General features: G+C 46.1%; 1 protein-coding gene across 1 annotated transcript in view; it reads left to right on the forward strand.

Annotated features, from left to right (window-relative positions):
* PADI2 (peptidyl arginine deiminase 2) overlaps window positions 1–20056 on the forward strand; it is a 42385-nt gene that overhangs the window by 14245 nt on the left and 8084 nt on the right. The window contains exons 6-11 of the mRNA XM_061601197.1: window positions 759–884; window positions 6264–6442; window positions 9754–9857; window positions 10719–10830; window positions 12487–12594; window positions 19753–19904. Coding sequence (XP_061457181.1) covers window positions 759–884; window positions 6264–6442; window positions 9754–9857; window positions 10719–10830; window positions 12487–12594; window positions 19753–19904 — 781 coding nt within the window. The remainder of the gene's footprint in view (window positions 1–758; window positions 885–6263; window positions 6443–9753; window positions 9858–10718; window positions 10831–12486; window positions 12595–19752; window positions 19905–20056) is intronic.

Below are 20056 nucleotides of genomic sequence, written 5' to 3' on the forward strand. Positions count from 1 at the left end.
GAACCGAAACACAACCCTCCTTTGAAATTCAAAATTATCTGCGTTTTGCAATGTAGTTTTGCCAGCAGAGTGATGTGTACAAAAGGGCATATTCTCAGGGAAAGTAGGCATTTTAAAAAAAGTAGATTAGAGATGGCATACCACATTGCATGATACTGTGGTTTGCAAAAATATGTATATGAGAAGAAATTGGCACTAAAACGCTGAAGGATTTGCATGAGAATTTTAAAAACATTAAATCAAAATGTCTAGATGTGGAGGACTGAACTTAATGGACAAGTGAGAACAAGAAGTTGACAGGCCCCCCCCCCCATTGTCTAGTTGTGTTAGGGACACCATTTTGAGGTGATGATGGTTCCTGTGTAAAGATGTCAAGGCCCGGGAGGGGGGGAAGTAGAAAGAATGGGGGGGGGATCTGTTTTCTCCCTGGTTTTCCCTGTTTCCTCTCCAATTTTTCCAATGTTTCTGGGAGAAAAACAGAAAAATCTGGTAAAAAAAAATTTCTGAATTTTTCATTTTTCCCGGGCGTTCACATCTCTGGTGCTGTGACTCCCACACTTATGGTCCTACCCTTGACCAGCTTGGCCACTGGCACAGCCTCTTGTGGGCTGTGAGTGCCTCGCGTGCTGACCCCAGTCAAAGCTTTTTGTCTGGAAATGCCCTCGAGAGACGGCTCTGGATCCCAAACCCTGATGCGTATTTCTCTTCTCTTTCTCTCTCCTCTCCTTTCTTTTCATTTCCTGGCATCAAATGTCCAGACCTGGAAGACATGTCCCGCATGATCTTGAGGACGAAAGGACCCGACAGGCTCCCTCCCGGCTACGAAATGGTCCTCTACATTCCTGTCTCTGACTCCGACAAAGTGGGGGTCTTTTACCTGCAGAGTAAGTGGGGTGTTTCCTTCCTCCTCCCACCCATTGTGATGTTTCTTGGCTGCTGCAAGTGGTTTTCACACTCCCTGGCTCTTTCTCTCCACCACCCCCATTTTTTCCTTTGATGTTTGCTGTGAACAGGGCTGGCGCCAGCACCTGCACTCAGTGGGCAGCTGTCAGGGCTTCTGCATTGTTGCAGGGCCCACTGTTCATGTCTGCTGTCTTTTCTTTACTTTTTTCCCCCTGCCCTGGCATTCAGGATAGTTCTGGGGGGGGCAACTCTAAGACCCTTTTTAATTCCTACTATGCCCCTGTCTTCTCCTTGGGTTGCCATCACTGCCAGATCAGCCCACCGACAGAGAAAAGGGTCATTCCCCCCCACAAGGCCCGCTCAAGCCTAGAGCCAGCCCTGGCTGTGTGAATCTATCCTACAGCAAACTGTTACCCTGAACTGATTGAATTAAATGAAAGGTAGTGTGGCTGGTGCACTGGCTAGAGGAGGAAGTCCTGGGTCCAAATTCTTATCCAGCTATGAAGCTCCTGGAGTGACTTACCTTAGCCTGGCCTTCCTTGCAAGCAGTAGTGGCGACATGTCAGTGTGGCAGTGGAAACCACTTTGGGTTTTAGTCCAAACTTTCAAGGAACTGTCCGAGGTACTGAAACCTTTTCCAGGCATCCATATGAAATACGCTCCAATGCAGCCAGGCTAGCGAGGACTGAGGAGAACAGGCACGCCCGAGTTTTCCACATGGCAAAGCTTTTGCCATGTTGGAATGTCTCTGTGTGTTGTGATGACTTCTTTTGCTTGCCTGGATGGGGAGATGAGTAGAAACCTCTGACTTTCCCTTGCCTGGAATGTAGTTTCCTGTGCAAATGTAAGAGTCACAGACATTGCTTCTGTCTCTAACCCATCACTGCCCTGCGGCTCCTGGAAGATTCCCATGAGGCAATGTGGCGCTCATGCTGAAAATAAAAGGTTCTCCAGCCCTGGCTTTAGGGAGTATGAGCAAGATTCTAATGTGGACCCTGGAGTCACACTGATCCCCCTTCTCTTTTTTTGTCTGGGGGGCGGAAGACAGAAGGAAGAAAGGAGTGGTGGCTGCATCCCCATCTTTTCGGGGCCCCACAAGGATGGGGCTGGTCTATCTCTTCCTTCCTTCTCCCACCAGAAACAACAAGGGCACCTTCTGGCTCATCTCTGCTCCTTAGTGAGTTGATGTGCTGTTTTTAACCAATCCCTCCCCCCTCCACCAGTGCGCACGTGTCACATTAATTCTGCCACCAGTGGCTCATTTGTAGCAACAGTCAACTTGGGAATAAGTAGCATTAGGTCTGATGAGTCGTCAACACATCTAATTAGAAAGGACCCTGGTGTCTGCACCATTCTGGGCGCTTAATTGGCACCTGGGGATGGACCCACCGACAACTCGCCAAAAAAGCAGCCGATGCAATTAGAGCTGGCAGAAGGAAAGGGGCGGCATTTTCTGCCAGGGGCTGCAGAGGGACATGTCACTCAGCTGCACTCGCTCTCTCCATCAGGAGCAACTCTCTGAGAGATCCTGGGGAGACGGCCAAAGCCAGCGCCCAGGCTTACCTCTAGGGGACCTCTGTAGGAAGGAGGCTGGTCAGTTGCTTTCCTGTGCAATGGAAGGAGCAATTTAGGCAAAGCCTCGTCAGGGGCTCCTAAAATCTCCGATGGTGGAGGGCAATCTGACGTTAAGCAAAGCAGGAAGGAATGCTGTGAAAGTGTTTCGCGCCCTCCCAGCTCGAGGCTTGCTAGCCAGCATTTCCATTGATACTTTCCTAACTCCAGGTGTGTCCAAAGCCTAGGGAACAAAGGATCTCGTTTAAGCAAAAATTGGTGCTCAGTGTGGATGTGTGCATGGGTTAAGCCACAAATGGCTAGCTGAAATTGTCAAGGGCTTCATTACTTTTGTGAACTCCCTTGCAAAGCTGGCTTTAGAGACAGAGGTGTAGCTTAGTAGCAGAGTGCCTGCTTTGCACTCTTAAGGTCCTGGGTTCAACTCTTGGCATGTTTTGATTAAGAAAGGACTTTGGAGAGCAGACAGTGCAAAAGGCCTCCTTCATGCCTGAGACCCTGGAGAGGTGCTGCCAGTCAGAGTTGACAGCACTGCTCTAGAGGTGGACAGATAATTTGATCTGGCAATCTGTTTTTCAAACAGACTTTTCTGAAAAACTATTTGGGTCTGTTCTGCCTCCAGTCTCAGAGGTACATGGCAGAGAAGTGCCGCATTTGAGATGTTGTTGCTTAATAGGGCAGAAGGAGAAATTTGGTGCAGGTCTTATTTGCCGGCAAACCTACCCAATTTGGCACTTTCCGAAACAATACACAGCCATCCTTTGAAATTTGCACCCCTCCAAATTTTGCAGTGCAGTTTTCCAGCCGAGAAATGTGTGCAGAAATGCATATGGTAGGGTAATGTGTGCATACAAATGTGTATATTAATGAAAGCTTACAGAAATACACTAAAATTAGGGGAAACTGTACTGAAAAGCATGCATTAGGAGAAATTTGCTGATGAGTTTTCATGAGGACTTTTTGTTAAAATTGCAAAGCAAAGTGGAAATGTCCAGCACTGAACTTAAGACAGGAAAAATGAAAGACTGAAACTGCATCATAACAAAGTTGCTCTGTAATTTTACCACCGAGACTTAAGATTCAGACACAAAATTGTTTTTTTAATGTTTTTAGCCCAGATGGGGCCCAGGGAAGCAAACTAGAAAGACAAGGAGGAGGACTGCAGAGGCCAAGGTTGCCTCTGGAAATTTAGAGATTCTGAATCTGTCTTGGAACTGGGTGTTAAACATCTGAAGGTCAACTTTTCAAGGTTTTTCAGTGGGGAGCGTTTGGCTCTTCAACAGAGCTGCAAGGGTGGGTGGGTGATGCCCTCCCAGATAAGCCAACTTTGGGCACGACATCATTTTACAGCAGCAACAAGACACCCCATTTCCTGCATTTTGAGGGTCCCAAGGTCATGGTGTCATCATTTCATTTGGCCTTCTTAATCCTCCAGAGACGTCTCTGCCTGCTGGTGTGCTTGTTCTGTCTTTATTGCCGATCATAAAAACTGGATTTGGTTACAATGAGGAGTGTCAGGGGTCAGTGGAGAGGGTGGGGGGTGAAGAGGACCGCCCGTGTTGGAGAGAGAACGCTAGGATATTTGGCAGGCAGGCTGGAGGGCGGTAGCTGACGTTCCCCGTCACAAATGGAACTGCTGCTTTGAAGCAAGGCTGAGCAGGACGCAGATTGTGCAGATCATTTGGCAGCAGATTGGCAAGGGTTTTTTTACTCCTGGTTGCTTAGCAAAAGTCTCAGCTAAAAGGCTGTTTTTCTTTTTCTAAAGTTGGTTAATGAAATTAAAGTCATGTCCACACTGTGCACTTAAAGCACTCTTATGCCACTGTTCAACAGCCATGGCTGTCCCCCCAAAGTACCCTGGGATCTGTAGTTTGTTGCGGGTGCTGAGAGTTGTTAGGAGACCCCTTGTTGAGCTGCAGTTCGCAGCATCCTTAACAAAGTACTGCTCCCAGGATTGTTTTGGGGAAGCCAGGACTGTTTAAGGTGGTGTAAGAGTACTTTCAATGTGTATGGCATGGACGTGACCCAAGAAATCTTGCAGTGGGGAGGGAACTAGGTGTGGATTTTTGAGTGAAAGGATTGGGAGCTCAGTTCTGGTACCAGACGCTCTTCTCTGGACTGAGCACACGCTTTTGAGTGTGTGACTGCCACCACCAAAGCCCCACACTGCTCTTCTGCACCTGGCTCCAGCTGTGGATTTTGGGGTTCTCATAAAAAGCAAAGTGGACCCCACAAGCCCAAGCTCTCTGATGTAAAGGAACTGTAATGAAAAGAACTTCTGCTAGGCGGCCAGAAGGGGCCCTCCACTTTCAGAGTTTGAGGCTGGGGGAAGGGTTTCATCTTTGCCCGGGGCTCATAAGACCTCTGGGTGGGCCACTGCTTCGGAAATCTGGCAGTCACAAACAATAAACACGTATTTTTAAAAAGACTGTGATCCTCCCCATACCATGCCAGCCAAAGGCCCCTGGTTGCTAATAACAGTAGTAATAGCTGCTGATTCATAGCATTGCCACAATAAGTCATAATCGACTTGAAAGCACATAACAACGATTATTATTATTAATAACAACAACAACAATAATAATGCTTTTCCCCATTAGTAATAGCAGCAAAAGCAATTGTCCACAGTGGACAAATATGTGCAGATTCTCTGCATGTCCACAGTTCATGCAGGTACCAGAATTCAGGGGGTTTTTTTGAAGCTGTAGTATTATAATTATTTATTATTTCCATTTCTTCTCTACCCTTCACCCTAATATCTCAGGGCAGGTTACAGCAATTTAAAAATACAGTATATAAAAAAGGTTTAAACAAATTACAATCACAAGAATGAGGGGGGATCCCCCTAAACTGGGTTCACCTGAATGCAAAATGCTGGGGGGGGGATAAACCTTTTTAAACACGCACGGCCCTGTCGCTCCAGTTTCCTTTCAAAGAGCCCTACCTGGCTTTCTACCTGGGCTTACAGACTCCGTTTGTTTTGAGTCTTGAGGCCCAATTCTTCGCCTTCTCTCAAGGGCATTGGAGAGATTGGCAACCGGGTGAAATCTAAGACCCTGTCTTGGCCAGCTTGCCAAATACTTCTTCCCCTGGATTTAGTTATAGGACCTTGGCCCACTCTGGACATTCTCGTTTCTGAGCCAGCCGTTCAATTAATGTGTTAATTAGCTGGGCTAGGGGAAGCTGTTGCCTTCACCTCCTCAGTGCACATCCTGGATATCTGGGGGGAAACGCTCCTTTCAAATATGTAGATCTGAGTCCCAGCCTCTCTTGAACCATACCCCAGTCTTTTTTTAAAATGCCAGAGAATTATTAATATTAATATTATAATATTAATATTAAAAGAAAATTAGTCACTTGTTGCCTTAAGGTCTCCAAGCAACTCACAACGTTATAAACAAAAATAAATATATAAAAACAAAGCAACAGAACAACAGCAACCTCCCCCTGCAGCCGCAGGAAGTGTCAGCAGCATACTAATAACAGACGACCGTCATCTCAGCCTATCAAATGCCTGGGGGAAAAGGTATGTCTTTACCTGGTGCAGAAAAGATGTCAATGAAGGCGCCAGGCAGACCCCACTGGGGAGGAGCCACGATCGAAAAGGCCTTGTCCCTTGTCTCCACCCTCCGAGGGGGATCCTGGAGAAGGGTCTCACAAGAAGATCTAAGGGTCCTGATAGGTTCATATCAGGAGAGGCGTTCCAGAAGATGTCAGGGTCCTGAGAAGGGATCCACAGTTGAGCTGTGCTTTCCCTAACCGTGTTTCTCCCTGCTTTCCTCTGCCTGCAGATCCCTTCTTTGGCCAGCGCTACATCCACGTCCTTGGCCGGGGGAAGCTCTACCACGTTGTGAAATACACGGGGGGCTCTGCTGAGATGGAGTTCTTCGTTGAGGGCCTCCGCTTCCCGGATGACACTTTTGACGGACTCGTCACCATCCATGCCAGCCTCCTAGAGCCGGTCACTGAGGTTTGGCCAGGAGCAAGGGGGAGAGGTTGGGCGGGTGGGGGTGGTGAGGAATGGGGAGGCGCTTTCATCCTGGAAGAGGGTGTTTAAGATTATCCTTCATAAACCACTCAGTGGGATGTATCCAACTAAGGCCTACTGTGAGAAGCCCCATTGGAATTAACGGGACTCAGTTAGCCATGCCCATTAATTGCAATGGGCCTACTCTGAGTAGGGGACTAGCATTGGTTACAACCCAATGACAGGCCCCACTGAGCTCAATGCACCAAGGTGTAAAGGACCATGGGGCAGGAGTTTAGGCTAGGGGGTCCCCCTTTGACCTGAGATCCCAGTGGGGGGAAGCTTTGCTATTCCACTAAGCCTAGGGGTCCTGTCTCTCAACAAGAGCGTAAGACGTTGTTTTACGCCAAGTCAGATATTGGTCCGTCAAGGTCATATGTGGGGAACCTTTGGCCCTCCTCCGGATGCTGCTGAACTACAACCCCCGTCCTGCCTGGCCACTGGCTGTGCTTGCTGGAGCTGATGGGAGTTGGCATTGAGCAATATCTGGAGGGACATCTAGAGGTTCCCCACACTGCATCTCGCTTGTCTGCGCTGACTGGCAGGCGACGCTCCCAGCCTTGCCTGGAGATGCCATTTGGGATCGAACCGCAGATCTTCTGCATGCAAAGCAGGCGCTCGACTGCTGAACTGCGGCCCTTCCCTATAGCTCAGTGGCGCAGCGTCTGCTTAGCACGCAGAAGAAGCTTGAGGGAGACGGACGTCACTGCTGCAGTGCTCATTAACTATAGTTCAAAGCCCTAACGAGGTTGTAGACCAGCCTTGGCCAACCTGGTCCCTTTCAGATACCTTGGACTCCATTTCCCATCAGCCCCAGCATCATATAGCTGTGCTGGCCGGGTCTGGTGGGAGCTGGAGTCCAAAGCATCTGCAGGGTACCAGGTCAGGCAAGGCTGTTGCAGAAGATTATTTGGGCACGCACTTACGGCTGCGAATCTGACCAGTCCAAAACGGTTTGGTCAATGGGCCTGTCGAGCATTGGCCAAACGTTGTCAAACAACGATCAAGCATTTTTAAAACACTAACTTTATTATAACCACAACAAAAGCACATTGCTCATCAACAGTTGTGATACTTAATGCTAATAGCAAGTATAAATTAATGAACGTCTTGCAGGGTAATGTCACTATTTTTTTAAAAAATGAATTATTTGGATTTTTTTTAAAGGGTTAGGTAAGGTTTCCAGGTAAAGTTCCCATTAGGTCTGGGCTAGCTTTATTTATTTATTTGTTTGTTTCTATACCACCCCATAGCCGAAGCTCTCTGGGTGGTTTACAGCAACTAAAAACATCATTATCATTATCTTTATCATTACATTTTTAATGACATATATGTCCTTGATTTTAAGCTTCAAAGTGTTGGCCACAGAATGTTGACCAACAGTGCAGTTCCGTGAGGGAAGTGAAAGGTCTGTGTGGGTAAGGAAGCTAGTGATGGAGCCCATCTAGAAAGTATGATGTGTATTAATCAAATATATGCAGCCCAGTGAGCAGATGGCTATTAGAAGCTATGTTTTTATGCTGCAACACAGCCAGCAAGCAGTGCACATTAATCAGTAAGTCAGTGTTACTGCACTGCTCCCACTGTGCCTGGGGTAGTGCGTGCATTCCCTCCCTCCCCTTCCTCTGGCAACTGGTCTGGGTTTAACTGCAGAAAGAACTGCTGGTATTCAGCTCGACACTTCACTTCACACTCCTAACGTGCCAGTTCTCAGTTGGCAGGTGACGTTTGCTTTCAAGTCCCCTCTCTCTTTGTTTGCTCTTCAGCCACAAAGGGCCTACTTGATGTGTGCCTGCCTCCTTTTTTTTCCCCAGGGCAATATAAATTGTGGGCCAGTGAAAGAAAAGTCTGGTTTTAAATTAAGCCAGGTGGCCTTCTCATGTTCTCTTGCCTGCTGAAATGCCATGCATGACTCTCATGGGGCATGGCTTTATTGCTGCATAAAAATATAACTTCTGTTAGCCATCTGCTGATTTGGTTTCGTATCTCTAATGGTTCTCAGGGCCACCTGCCGCTTCCTTGGCAGCCTTCTTACCCATACAGACCTTTCACTTCTCTCACAGAAACTGTGCTGTTGGTCAACGTTCTGTTGCTGACTCCCCCCCCCCAAACAGTCAATTTTTTAAATTCTCCCACATATGGTTACAACATTTATTTATAAACTAATTAAGGCCCCCTCCAGACCGATTTTTCTTCTGCAAACATGTTATTGATACAGTAAGAGTGCACTCGGGGTTAGGGGTAAGTGAGAAATTCAATTCAGTTCACATTTCAAGCCAAATCTATCAAATTCACAGTTTACAAAACAATATGAGAACCAAAACAGAACCATCTTTCAAAATTCACACTTATTTGAATTTTGCAATATAATTCGCCAACTAAACAGTGTTTACAAGCATGCATATATCAGGGGAAAGTGTGCACAAAAATGAATATATGATGGAAAATAAGATACAAAAATGCATTATATGACAAGAAATGGTTTGCAAATTTGTGTCCATTAGTCAAATTTACCTACAAAAATCTGTTTATTAGGAGAAATTCTCACTAAAATGCTGGAGAATTTTCATGAGGATTTTTTTAAAAGCAAATTGCTGCAGAAATGTGAAGGACTGAATTTAAGATTAAAATAATGAGACACAGAGAATCAAAATTGACAGATCTTTTCATCGCTAATTAAGGGTGGATTTATACTGGACCACCCACACTTTGTTCCACTTTATTAGTTGTTTAGCAATGCTTTCTCAGTGCTTTTGCATTATTGCCATCTGGAGGGACGCTCTTGTAGCACAACATAAGCAGGACAAAAAATAAACCAGAACATTTGTGTTGTAAACAGTTATAGGATTTCAGCAGGAAACTCAGGGACTTGCACTGATTGGAAAGGAAGTGGAAGGTCCACCACAAAAACGTGGCGGGCACAAACAGTATTGCACGCAGGAGTGCTTATAACCACCCTGATATTATCATGAGTGCAAGTCATCATGAATGCATAATAAATAAATAAAAGGATGTTTGCGGGGGGGCCTGTCTGTGTAGGCTGGAATCCTGCCAATTGGGGGCTGATTTAGCCCACTCCTCTTTCCCTGCCAAACAGCTGATCAGGGGGCTTCTTGCTTTTTTTTTTTTTAAGGATCAGTCCTGGCTATTGCACAAACTGTTTGTTGGATTGAGACCCCAAGGTGTGCCTGCTAATTGAGGCATTACCACTGTACATTTTAAAGCTATATGCATTTTTTAAAAAATCCTTGCAGGGTATTTCACCAACCCCAATTTTCACTGACACTGTAGTCTTCCGGGTTGCTCCGTGGATCATGACCCCAAACACCTTGGCACCGGTCAACGTTTTTGTCTGCAGGTAAGGACCTAGAAAGGGTGGCGATGAAGTTTGGCAGAGGTGGCCCCCAACGAGGAACTTAACAGGAGGCATTTTTTTGAAGGGAGGCAGGATCTTAAAAACATCCAGTGTTTGTTTTCATTTTTAAGTAGCTTTTGCGTTCTAAAACAGGGCTGGATTTTAGGTTTTGCGTGTGTGGCAGTTTGGAAATGATTTGGGGAGGGCAGATTTCTTTTCTTTTCCCGGAAGCAAAGCACAACAGGGGAGATGTGACAACCTGCATCTGCAACTGATGGCATATAATGAAAACAATTTTATAATTATTATAGTTAATGTTTAATTTGAACAATAGGAACACAGGAACTTGAATGCTTAATTTTGAGTGCTGTTAATGACATTTTACAAGGTACAAGGGTGCAGGTCCTCACCTCAACTGACATAGCATCTAACATTTGTCACAGATAAGGCAATGAAGGAGCGAGAAGGACCATTGGTCGAGCATGGGCACTTTTTTAGGGTTGGCTGCAGGAGATATGGGGAATGGAAGAGGCATCCCTAGGCATGTGGGGGAAACTGGATGGAGCTCACAATAAAAGGCGAACCTCTCCAATCTGCACTTTCCGAAACAACACACAGACCGGAACGCAGCCATCCTTTGAAATTCACGCTTCTCCAAATTTTGCAGCACAGTTCTCCAGCCAAGAAACGCGTACAGGACTGCATATATTAGGGGAAAGTGCACAAGCAAGGGCGTATATCGGAGAAAATAAACATGCAAACATGTGCTACAGCTAGGGGAATGTGCTTTGCCAAACTTGGTATATTAGGGAAGGCTGCAAGACATCTCTGCTAACCATGGTACCACCTTGTCCTCCCTATCAGTGTGAAGGATAACTATCTTTTCCTGAAGGAGATCAACAACTTGGTCAGCAAAGCCAACTGTACGATAAGCGTCTGCTCAAGGTACATGAACCGCGGAGACCGGTGGATGCAGGTGAGCGGCTTGCCGGGGATGGCGGTTGGGGGCCGGGGGGCCGAGAGGCCGCAGCTGAGAGGCAGGTCTCTGCATGCAGAAGTCTTTTTGTCCCCCCCCCCTTTATTTCTGCCCTGCATTTTAGGACAAGCCCTCACCATGTAGCTTATCATTAAAAAGAAAAAAAGTTAAAGCCCCACGCCCCACTGCCAGCTAAAAGTTCCCAGGCACCATGGCTATTTTAATAGCTGTTTCATTACTTTAAAAATAAAGAGAAAGGTGAGTCAGTGTTTTCATTCAGATGACAAGTAAAAGATGCACCCTTTGCCCCTGGATTTCAGGGGTGGATGGAGTGCATGGTGCTCTTTCCTTTCCCTTCTGTTGCCTGGTTTGTTTGTGATTATTTGTTCATTTCATTCTAAAATTTTGATATTAGTTGTGATTTTAATGTTGTTGGCTGCCTTAGAACTCCTGAGAGGAGTGCAGAGTATAAATAACTCAAATGAACGAATGGAATTAAAGACTCTGCCCTCATGCCCCTGCCCCGCATCCCAGGTGGGAAAATAAACTGACATGGAGCAATTCACAGAGAGGCTATTCAACAGGCAATTCATCACTAACCAATAGAAAGAAACAGAACCTTTGAACGCTTAACTTTTATTCAAAATTGCCAGAGATCAATTTCAGAGGGTCAGAGACAGCATGCCTCTGAATACCAGTTGCTGGGGAATGACAGGCATAGGTCCCATCCACACCGTAAACTTAAAGCACATTTAACATGCATTTAATGCCCGTGGCTTCCCCCCAAGGAATCCTGGGAACTGTTATTTGTTAAGGGTGCTGGCTATTGTAGGTTTGTGAGGAATAAACTACAGTTCCCAGGACTCTTTGGAGGAAGCCATGTGCATTAAATGTGCTTCAGATGTATGGTGCCAATGTGGTCAGAGAGGGCCGCTGTAGGACAAGATGCTGCACTAGATGGGCTCTCTTCGGCCTGATCCAACTGCAGAGCTGCTCTTAGGATCTTAGGGCCTTTTTGCTGAATGGAACTTATGGAATAGACCTTGCAGAAGTCTCCTGGCTGTGGGGAAAGGCACTGCAAGTTAATGCAGCTCACTATTAAGTGACATGACATGACATGTTAAAAACCCCATTTTAATTATGCTTCCAGCTAATTGTGGAAAAGCAATACCTCAAGGGCTGTTGTTATAAAATAGTCCCTTGTTACATAGGGGCAGGGAAGAAATTTGGTTTGGTTTAATGAAAATCTACCAGATTTGCACTTTGTTAAACAACATGTGGATTGAAACACAGCAGAGTTTCAAAACTTGTACCTCTCCAAAGTTTGCTGTGCAGTCCTCTGACTCAAAAGTCGTGTGTGAGAATATGTGTGTATTAAGGAGGAATGTGCATTAAAATAGAGAATTTATTTCATGTTGGCGGGGGAAATTGTTGGTGACTTTTTGCCTACAACAATTAGAGAAAGGCACACTAAAATGCCAATTTTAGGTGAGGACCTTTTTTAAAAAAAAATTATCACAAACTGATGCAGAAATTGTGGCATCTGATTGGAAAAAAATGAGATGTGGAGAGCAACCATTGCTAGCAAGGAAAGATACGCGTCTGTGGTGCACGGGACACATTGGTAGTCTTTGTTGATTCTCCTTTCCTCCTCAGGATGAAATTGAATTTGGCTACATTCATGCACCTCACAAGGGCTTCCCAGTGGTCCTGGACTCTCCGCGGGACGGAGGCCTTAAACATTTCGCCGTCAAAGAGATTTTGGTAAGAGGAGCCTTTTTTTATTTTCTCATGTGTGAAGGAAGGTTGAAAGCGGCCTCCCCACCCCATACACTTTTATTTACAGTATTGAGTAAACTGATATACCACCCTCCCTCCTAAAGAGGCCCTGGTCAGCAGACACAATTAAAACAAATTTTTAAAATGTCAAAGCATCTTTTCAATAAAATTGTAAAATGCTTCTAGCCTCTGTGTCTCTGGGTAACCTGTTCCTCTGGTCTCAGTGTGGCATCACACAGGCATGAGGAGCATCCGCGGCCCTCCAGATGTTGCTGAACTCCTCCATTTTCCAGCATCCCTGGCCGTTGCCCATGCTGGTTGCTAGGGGGCTGATGGGAGTTGGAGTCCAGCAACACCTGGAGAGCATCATGCTGGCTACCCATCCTCTAGGCACAAAGGACCTGGCTCTGCAGCCTCAGGTGTTTGGCAGCAGGTGGCAATACGTGAACATTGACCCCACATGATGGAGGCCGAGCCCCACTCGTCTCCCCAGAGCCCCTGTGCAGTTTTCATTGGAGGAGTCACCTCTCCCAGCCCTACCTGGAGATGCTGCCACTGGGGATTGAACCTTCCGCATGCAAAGCAGGGGCTCTGCCATGGAACTATAATCCTTTTCCTAAAAAACAAAGCATGCTTATAGCCCTCATGATTCTGAACGAAGGGCTGACTTAAACAGGATAGGCAGCTGCCTTGCACTGAGTCAGACCTTTGGTCCATCTAGCTCAGTGTTGTCCACACTGACTGGCAGGGGCTCTCCAGGGTTTCAGACAGGTTTCTCTCCTAGTCCGACCTGGAGATGCTGCTGAGGGCTGAACATGGAACCTTGTGCATGCAAAGCTTGTGTTCTGCTACAGAGCTGTGACCCTTGCCCTTTGGATCCACGGCAGCTTAGAAGGGCTACCCAGACTTTCTCACTTGAGGGATAGGACATCCTAGAGTTGGAGCATCAAGAACAAGTCAGGGGTCTAAGCCTTCTCCCTGTAGCTGGACCCAGTAGCTTGCATCAGGCAATGTCAGCCAAGGACAGGCAGAAGCCCTTGCCAGCAGTCTGATCAGAGAAGCCTCCAGACTGGGGGGCAGCCCTTGGCAGCCCTTAGCCTCCTTTGCCCCAAGTAAGGATTCATGCTGTGGGATGCAGAGCTGCCCCCACCCGCTTGAACCTCTCGTGAGATCTCTGTGCCCCTAAAATTTGGGGGAGAGCCAGCATTTGGCCGGTGCCACTCCTTGCTGCTTCCGCGGCGTTGCTGGTAACTGGAGACACTGTTGGCACCGACTCCTTTACCGTACGTGTCCACATCGGAGAAGGTTAATCACTTTTAAATGTGGCAAAATCTGTCATTTATCATGCCTCGAGTGAGAACAAGCAGTCCCAGATTTGTCATGCAGGAAAGGAACACCACATTGATCTCTTTGCTCTTTCTTTCCAAAGAGAAGATAGTTATTCTTCTATCTCGCCCCTCTAAACAACAACAAAATTAATAGCATTTAGAAGAGCAGTTTCAGACTCTGGAGTGGCTAAGCATATTATATTCCAGTCGTTTTGCTTTGAAGCCTCTTCTAATCCCCCTCCTGTCTTTTCCAATCTCATTTTCCAGAAGGGACACTTTAGCCAAACTTCCCTCCTCCACTCCTTTTCACTAGCAAAGCGTGTGTCTCTCTGTAAGCCTTTGGGGGCCAGCTTAATGGAAAATGAGATGCGGGAGAATTAATTTATTTGCGTAGGAAGACTTGGCTGAAGCCCGTGGAGCAACCGGTTCTCCTGCGATGGTCGAGCTGGAAGAGGGAACTGGACCTTTTTGTTTTTAAGGTTGTTTCCTAGAAATTCCAGGTCTTAATTCGGCTGCTTATCCCTTGTGCCCTAGAGAGAATTGATCTCTTGGAGGGCAACAGCAAAGGAAGAAAAGTCAAACAGTGCCAATGAAAAGTCCTTTCCCCTGCCTCCGTTCAAAGCTGGAAGCATGGCTGCCATTTTGTATTGGAGGAATGTAGCTCTCCAGTTGAATTTACATTCATATGTAGGACGCATCATGGAAATAACTGCTATATACCAAGTGAGGGCCCTTGACATTTCCTTTGCTCTCTGTGGACTTTGAAATGAGGCTCCAAGTAGTTTCTTTCTAAAAACTGTATCCCCAAAATTATATCATACAAGGCGGCCTTTTAGAAGAGAAAAACTGCATTTCAGCTAGGCTGTCCCCAAGAAATATGGATGGTCAGTTGCCAATCTCTTCATTGCCACACAAAGTTTTAAAATATTGACCACGAAAACAAATTTCTCCTTTTGAGGAGTAGCCCTGCTTTGCATCTTCCTTGAGTGTGTTTGCTAGAGTCCTTGAACTCTGATAGTGTCTCTTGCGTGCCTGGACGGAGAGGGATGTGCGAGCGTGTGTAAAAACTAGCCTACTGTACTATGGTAACATTTGCATACATTGCTCCACCCACTTTTGCCTCTGGGCTCTGCCCATCCCTGGCAGGTAGTGTGGCCCTTGTTCTATAAGAACTTAGAGGAGGAGCACCTTAAACTGCTGGTAACAGTTCAGGTTTTCCTCAACCAAAACAAGCTGGATGAAAATGCCAGGGTGAGATTTTGGAGCTAGTGGAACTCTGCTTTACTTGAGGCAGAAGATTTCATAGGCCTGTCCACAAAAGCCTTCTGCTGCCACGATAAAACCTTTGTCTTTTTTAAAGCAGTGTTTTTGTAACTTTGCTGATCCTTTTCGCCACCTCGTGGGGTTCATCATGAGCTCGTATGGGTCTCTTGCAATATCTGAATGCATGTATCTACAAGCCTCTAACTATCAGAGATATTATGGATTTGGTGTGAGATGGTGCAAGAGGAAGTCTCCTCCGCTGGGCCTCGGAAGCAGTCGGTCGTGAGGGAAGGCAGGAAGAGGAACTGCAGAGTGATATGCAAAGAAGGCTCCGTTCTCGCACCTCCCAGAGTTAATTGCACCTCCAACATTTAGGAGAAGTAAGCAGAAGCCAAAGCGCTAACCCAAGACATCCTCATTCCTGCATAAATCATTTTTATGACAGTGTTGCTCTTCCCACTGCGCCAACCAGAAATTGTGCCATCTGCCTGCACCAAAGAATGCCCCTCTTTTTTCCTTTTTTTGCCAAGTGCATTCCAAGTGCAGCATAAACAAGATGGAAACGTGGCCTGTGATGACCCAGAGAGCTGCCACAAGAGGCAGGAGACCAGGTACCTGCCTCATTCAAACAAGTGGCACCCAGCTCCATGTGGCAATTCCTTTCTCCTGTCCTGTTGGATCTCGCAACATGGGTGAATGGAACAGCCAACTACTTTTGCTTTCCTTTTAAAAAAAAATATGCATGTAATGCCTGATTCTGTGACTTCTTGAGAAAGCACCTAGAAAAGTAAAAGAGAATGGTCTGGACCATGAGGGTCCATCAAGCTCAATATTGTCACCACTGACTAGCAGCAGCTGTCCAGGATTTCAGGCAGGCAGTTTTCCTGGCCTTGCATGGAGATGTTGGCCCTCCCCTTCCCCCAAAAAAATATTTAAACAATTTGTAAGACTATGAAACTATAATAAGTTTAAAAATAAAAAGCAACTCTCAGGCAGTGCAATTACTTCTTCAGCCAAGTATTGTGTAAAACAAAGGATGTACTGGGGTGAAGTGTGCTTATAAATGCATTAAGGAAACTAACATACAAACAGGCATTATATTAGGGGAGATTGCTTTGCAAAAATGTGTAAATTAGGCAAGATTGCATGCAAACCTGTGCAGATTAGGGAAATGGGCACTAAAAATGCTGATGGGTTTTCAAGAGGAGGTGTGTGTGTGTGTGTTTCAAATTGCAAACTGATGTGGAAACCTGAATTTAAGGTTGGAAAAATGAGAGACAGACAAGCTGAAACTGACAGACTTGCCCATCCCTACAAATCCACTTTAAAACAACAACAAGAAGTGTGGAATAAACTGTTGATTAACAAGAAGAGGTGTAAGCACTGCACAAACAAATCAGGATGGATGCTCATTGTCGTATAATCTTCCCACAAAACAGATCAGGATGAATGCTCAATAAACTCTGGATAAAATCTAGTCTCTGCATAAGGACTGGGCAAGCAAATCAGGATGAAGGCTCAGTAAACAGATTGTCTGATGAGGCCCCAAATCTCACCTAGACAATTGATAAAATGTCCATTTTTTAAAAAAAACACCACCCAATTCTCCCCTGGTAAATCCCTTTTCGGCAAGATATCAAGGTGCTGTCTTCTCCTTCAGAATAATTACAGAAATGCACTTGTCACACTGGTCCCTTCTGCAGTCTCCATACCATGAATTCACAAGAACACATCACGATTGGTGTCAGACACAAGGCCGCCCTAGATATCCTTGAATGAGAAGAGCAGACCTGCCGCTGCCTCGTTGGGTGTTGGGTCAGGATTACTGAATGACGAAGGATTAAGGCACTGAAATGAATATACTGAGTCATTCTGAAATCTATTTGTGAGTTAGAGGTGGGAAGAATTCATGTGGGGAGCTATTGTAACGTTATCCAAGCAAGGCTCCTCCTTTTTCCAATGGCTTCCTGACCACATGGCGTTCCAAGCCCACAAGATCTTTAAGGAAAAATAAATGTTTTGCCCAAGGAACAGGGCGTTGGGAGGCACACAGTTCCTTCCTGGCTGCTGGATGAAGACGTCAAGCTGCCATCTGCTGCTCCTTGGCTGGTTGGCGCAATCTCCAAAGTATCTTCTGGCAGAAGAACAGGGCCCTTCCAAGATGCCCTTCACTTCACCGTCCAGTAACTTAATCATGGAGATGGGATTACGTCTTGCAAAGTGGGTTCAAACAGCCTAATTTACTGCCAGGCCATTTTCCCCCAGTGCATTCTCCTTTTAACCTGGATCCTTTTTGAATTTTCTCTGGTGTCCTTCCCACAAGCCTATCTTAAATCTTTCCTGCCCTGATCATTATTTGCCTTTCTCCAGCCTCTGCATTGACCCATAATTTGGGGATATTTAAATTGTTTGGGGGATGAGGCACCTGGCAGGTGTGGGAAGAGATTCATGGCCATTACAGGCCAGTGGCTCTTAAACCAAGAGCAACCTCTCCTCTTCTCTCATATCACAATGCAAACCCTGCAATGGTCTTTGCATGTCCTGTTCCACCACTAGAGATGCAGAAGAACTTTGCTTCTCATTTCAATGCAAACCTACCTAATTCACCCTTCCCAGAACACTACACAAATTGGAATGCAGCCATCCTTCGAGATTCACCCTTCTGCAAATTTTACGGTGGAGTTCTTCGACCAAAACAGGTGGACAACAGTGCGCATGTTTGGGGAGAAGTGTGTAGTAAGAAGATGCATATGTGAATGAAAATAACCACTTCCACGCTCTGTAAAAAATGGAAGTCTTTTTTATATAAACAATATGAACCTCTATATCTGAAATTATGAACCTCTAAGTGTTTTTGTCCCTTTTTGAGCAGGGATTTTTAAATGACTAAATGGCTTGTTCCCGTTCTGCCACTTGCATATCTTTCTGGCGTTCACTTGAACCTGTGACATCTTATCCATGCAAGACAGGTGCTCCTTCTTCCCAGCAGTTGCTGGTGACGAGCTTTCAGCACAGGTTCTGTGCTCATTCTTTCCACCACGCCCAAGATCGAGGCAGGAGCCATTTGGGTCCTCTCTCGGGCAAGAGAGAGTAGGCTGCCTGGAGTGATTTCCTTGGGTGCTGAAACATTTTTTTAATTGGTGGCTTCTATGGGAAGTTTGTGGAAGGGCCATAGCTTGGGTGCAGAGCACCTGCTTTGCATGAAGAAGGCTGGGATGGGTGAGGAATTTGATTCAGTTCACATTTCAGGCTGAATCTAGCAGATCTGCACTTTCTGAAACAGTATGAGAACGGAAACACAGCCCTCCTTTGATATCCGCACTTATCCAAATTTTGCAATGCGGATTGGCAACCAATGTTTACAACAATGCATATTTAGAGGAAGGTGTGCATAAAAATGAATACAGGAGTGAAAACAACATACAGAAATGCATGATTTGAAGAGAAACGTCTTGCCAAAATGTGCAATTAAGCAAAACTGCCTACAAAATTGTATTTGTTAGGAGAAAATTGCACTAAAATGATGGAGAATTTTCATGAATATTTTTTTTAATTGCAAATTGCTGCAGAAATGCAGAGAACAGAACATAAGATTGGGATAATGAGAAACTGAGAGAGAACCAAACTTGGCGGATCTTCCCATCCCTAGCAGGAAGCCACAGATTCAATCCCCAACATCTCCGGGTAGAGCTAGGAAGGTCTCCTGCCTGAAACCCTGCCAAGCCACTGCCAGTCAGTGTAGGCAGTACCAAGCTAGAAGGACCAATTGTCTGACTTGGTATACAGCAGTTTCCTATATTCCGGCTTAAACCAGTCTTATATTCAGAGCCATGAGGACTGGAGTCTTGCTTTACTTCTAGCAATGGTAGAGCACCTGCTTTGCATGCAGAAGTTCCCAGGTTCAGTCTCCGACAGCGTCTCCAGGGAGGGTTGGGGAAAGACTGAAACCTTGGAGAGCAGCTGCTAGTCAGTGCAGACAACACTAAGCTAGATGGGTCAAGGGTCTGGTATAAGGAATCCTAGAATAGTAGAGTTGGAAGGGGCCTATAAGGCCATCAAGTCCAACCCCCTGCTCAGTGCAGGAATCCAAATCAAAGCTTCTTATGTCTTAAGGGAAGGGCCACAGCTCAGTGGCAGAGCATCTGCCTGGCATGCAGAAGGTCCCAGGTTCAATCCCCAGCAGAATCTCCAGGTAAGGCAGGGAAACATTCCCTGTCTGAAATGCTGGAAAGCTGCTGCCGGTCAGTGTATTATTATTATTTATTACATTTCTACCCCACCTTTCTTTCCATGAGAGAAACCCAAGGCAGCTTTACATATGGTTCCCAGGCGGTCTCCCATCCAGGCACTGACCAGACCTGACCCTGCTTAGCTTCAGCAGGGAGCTGGCCTCAAGTGCCTTCAGACCATTGCCTGGGACCACTGTTATAGGCCCTTGCAAGTTCTCCCAGCCACTGGGTGCAGCTTGGTGGGTGGCTGGCCTTGAGCACTGTTTGCAGTAGACTCTCTGTGACTGGGTGCATGAATTCTTGTCTGTTTCCCCCACACGCAGGGCCCAGATTTTGGCTATGTGACCAGGGAGCCCCTGTTCGAAGTGGTCACCAGTCTGGACTCCTTTGGAAATTTGGAAGTCAGCCCGCCGGTGACTGTCAATGGAAAGGAGTACCCTTTGGGGAGGATCCTCATTGGAAGCAGCTTCCCCTTGTAAGAGATTTGAGGAAACCCATTCAGAAAATAGGGGCTGTATCCAGCTACATCCTACTTGGAGTAGACCCATTAAAATTAATGGACCTAAGATAGTTAGGTCCTCTGAGTAGGGCTAGCATTGGATGCAGCCCTAGACAACCTGAATGTCT

This window comes from Rhineura floridana, chromosome 18 (genome assembly GCF_030035675.1).
Source record: "Rhineura floridana isolate rRhiFlo1 chromosome 18, rRhiFlo1.hap2, whole genome shotgun sequence".
Lineage (NCBI taxonomy): Eukaryota > Metazoa > Chordata > Lepidosauria > Squamata > Rhineuridae > Rhineura > Rhineura floridana.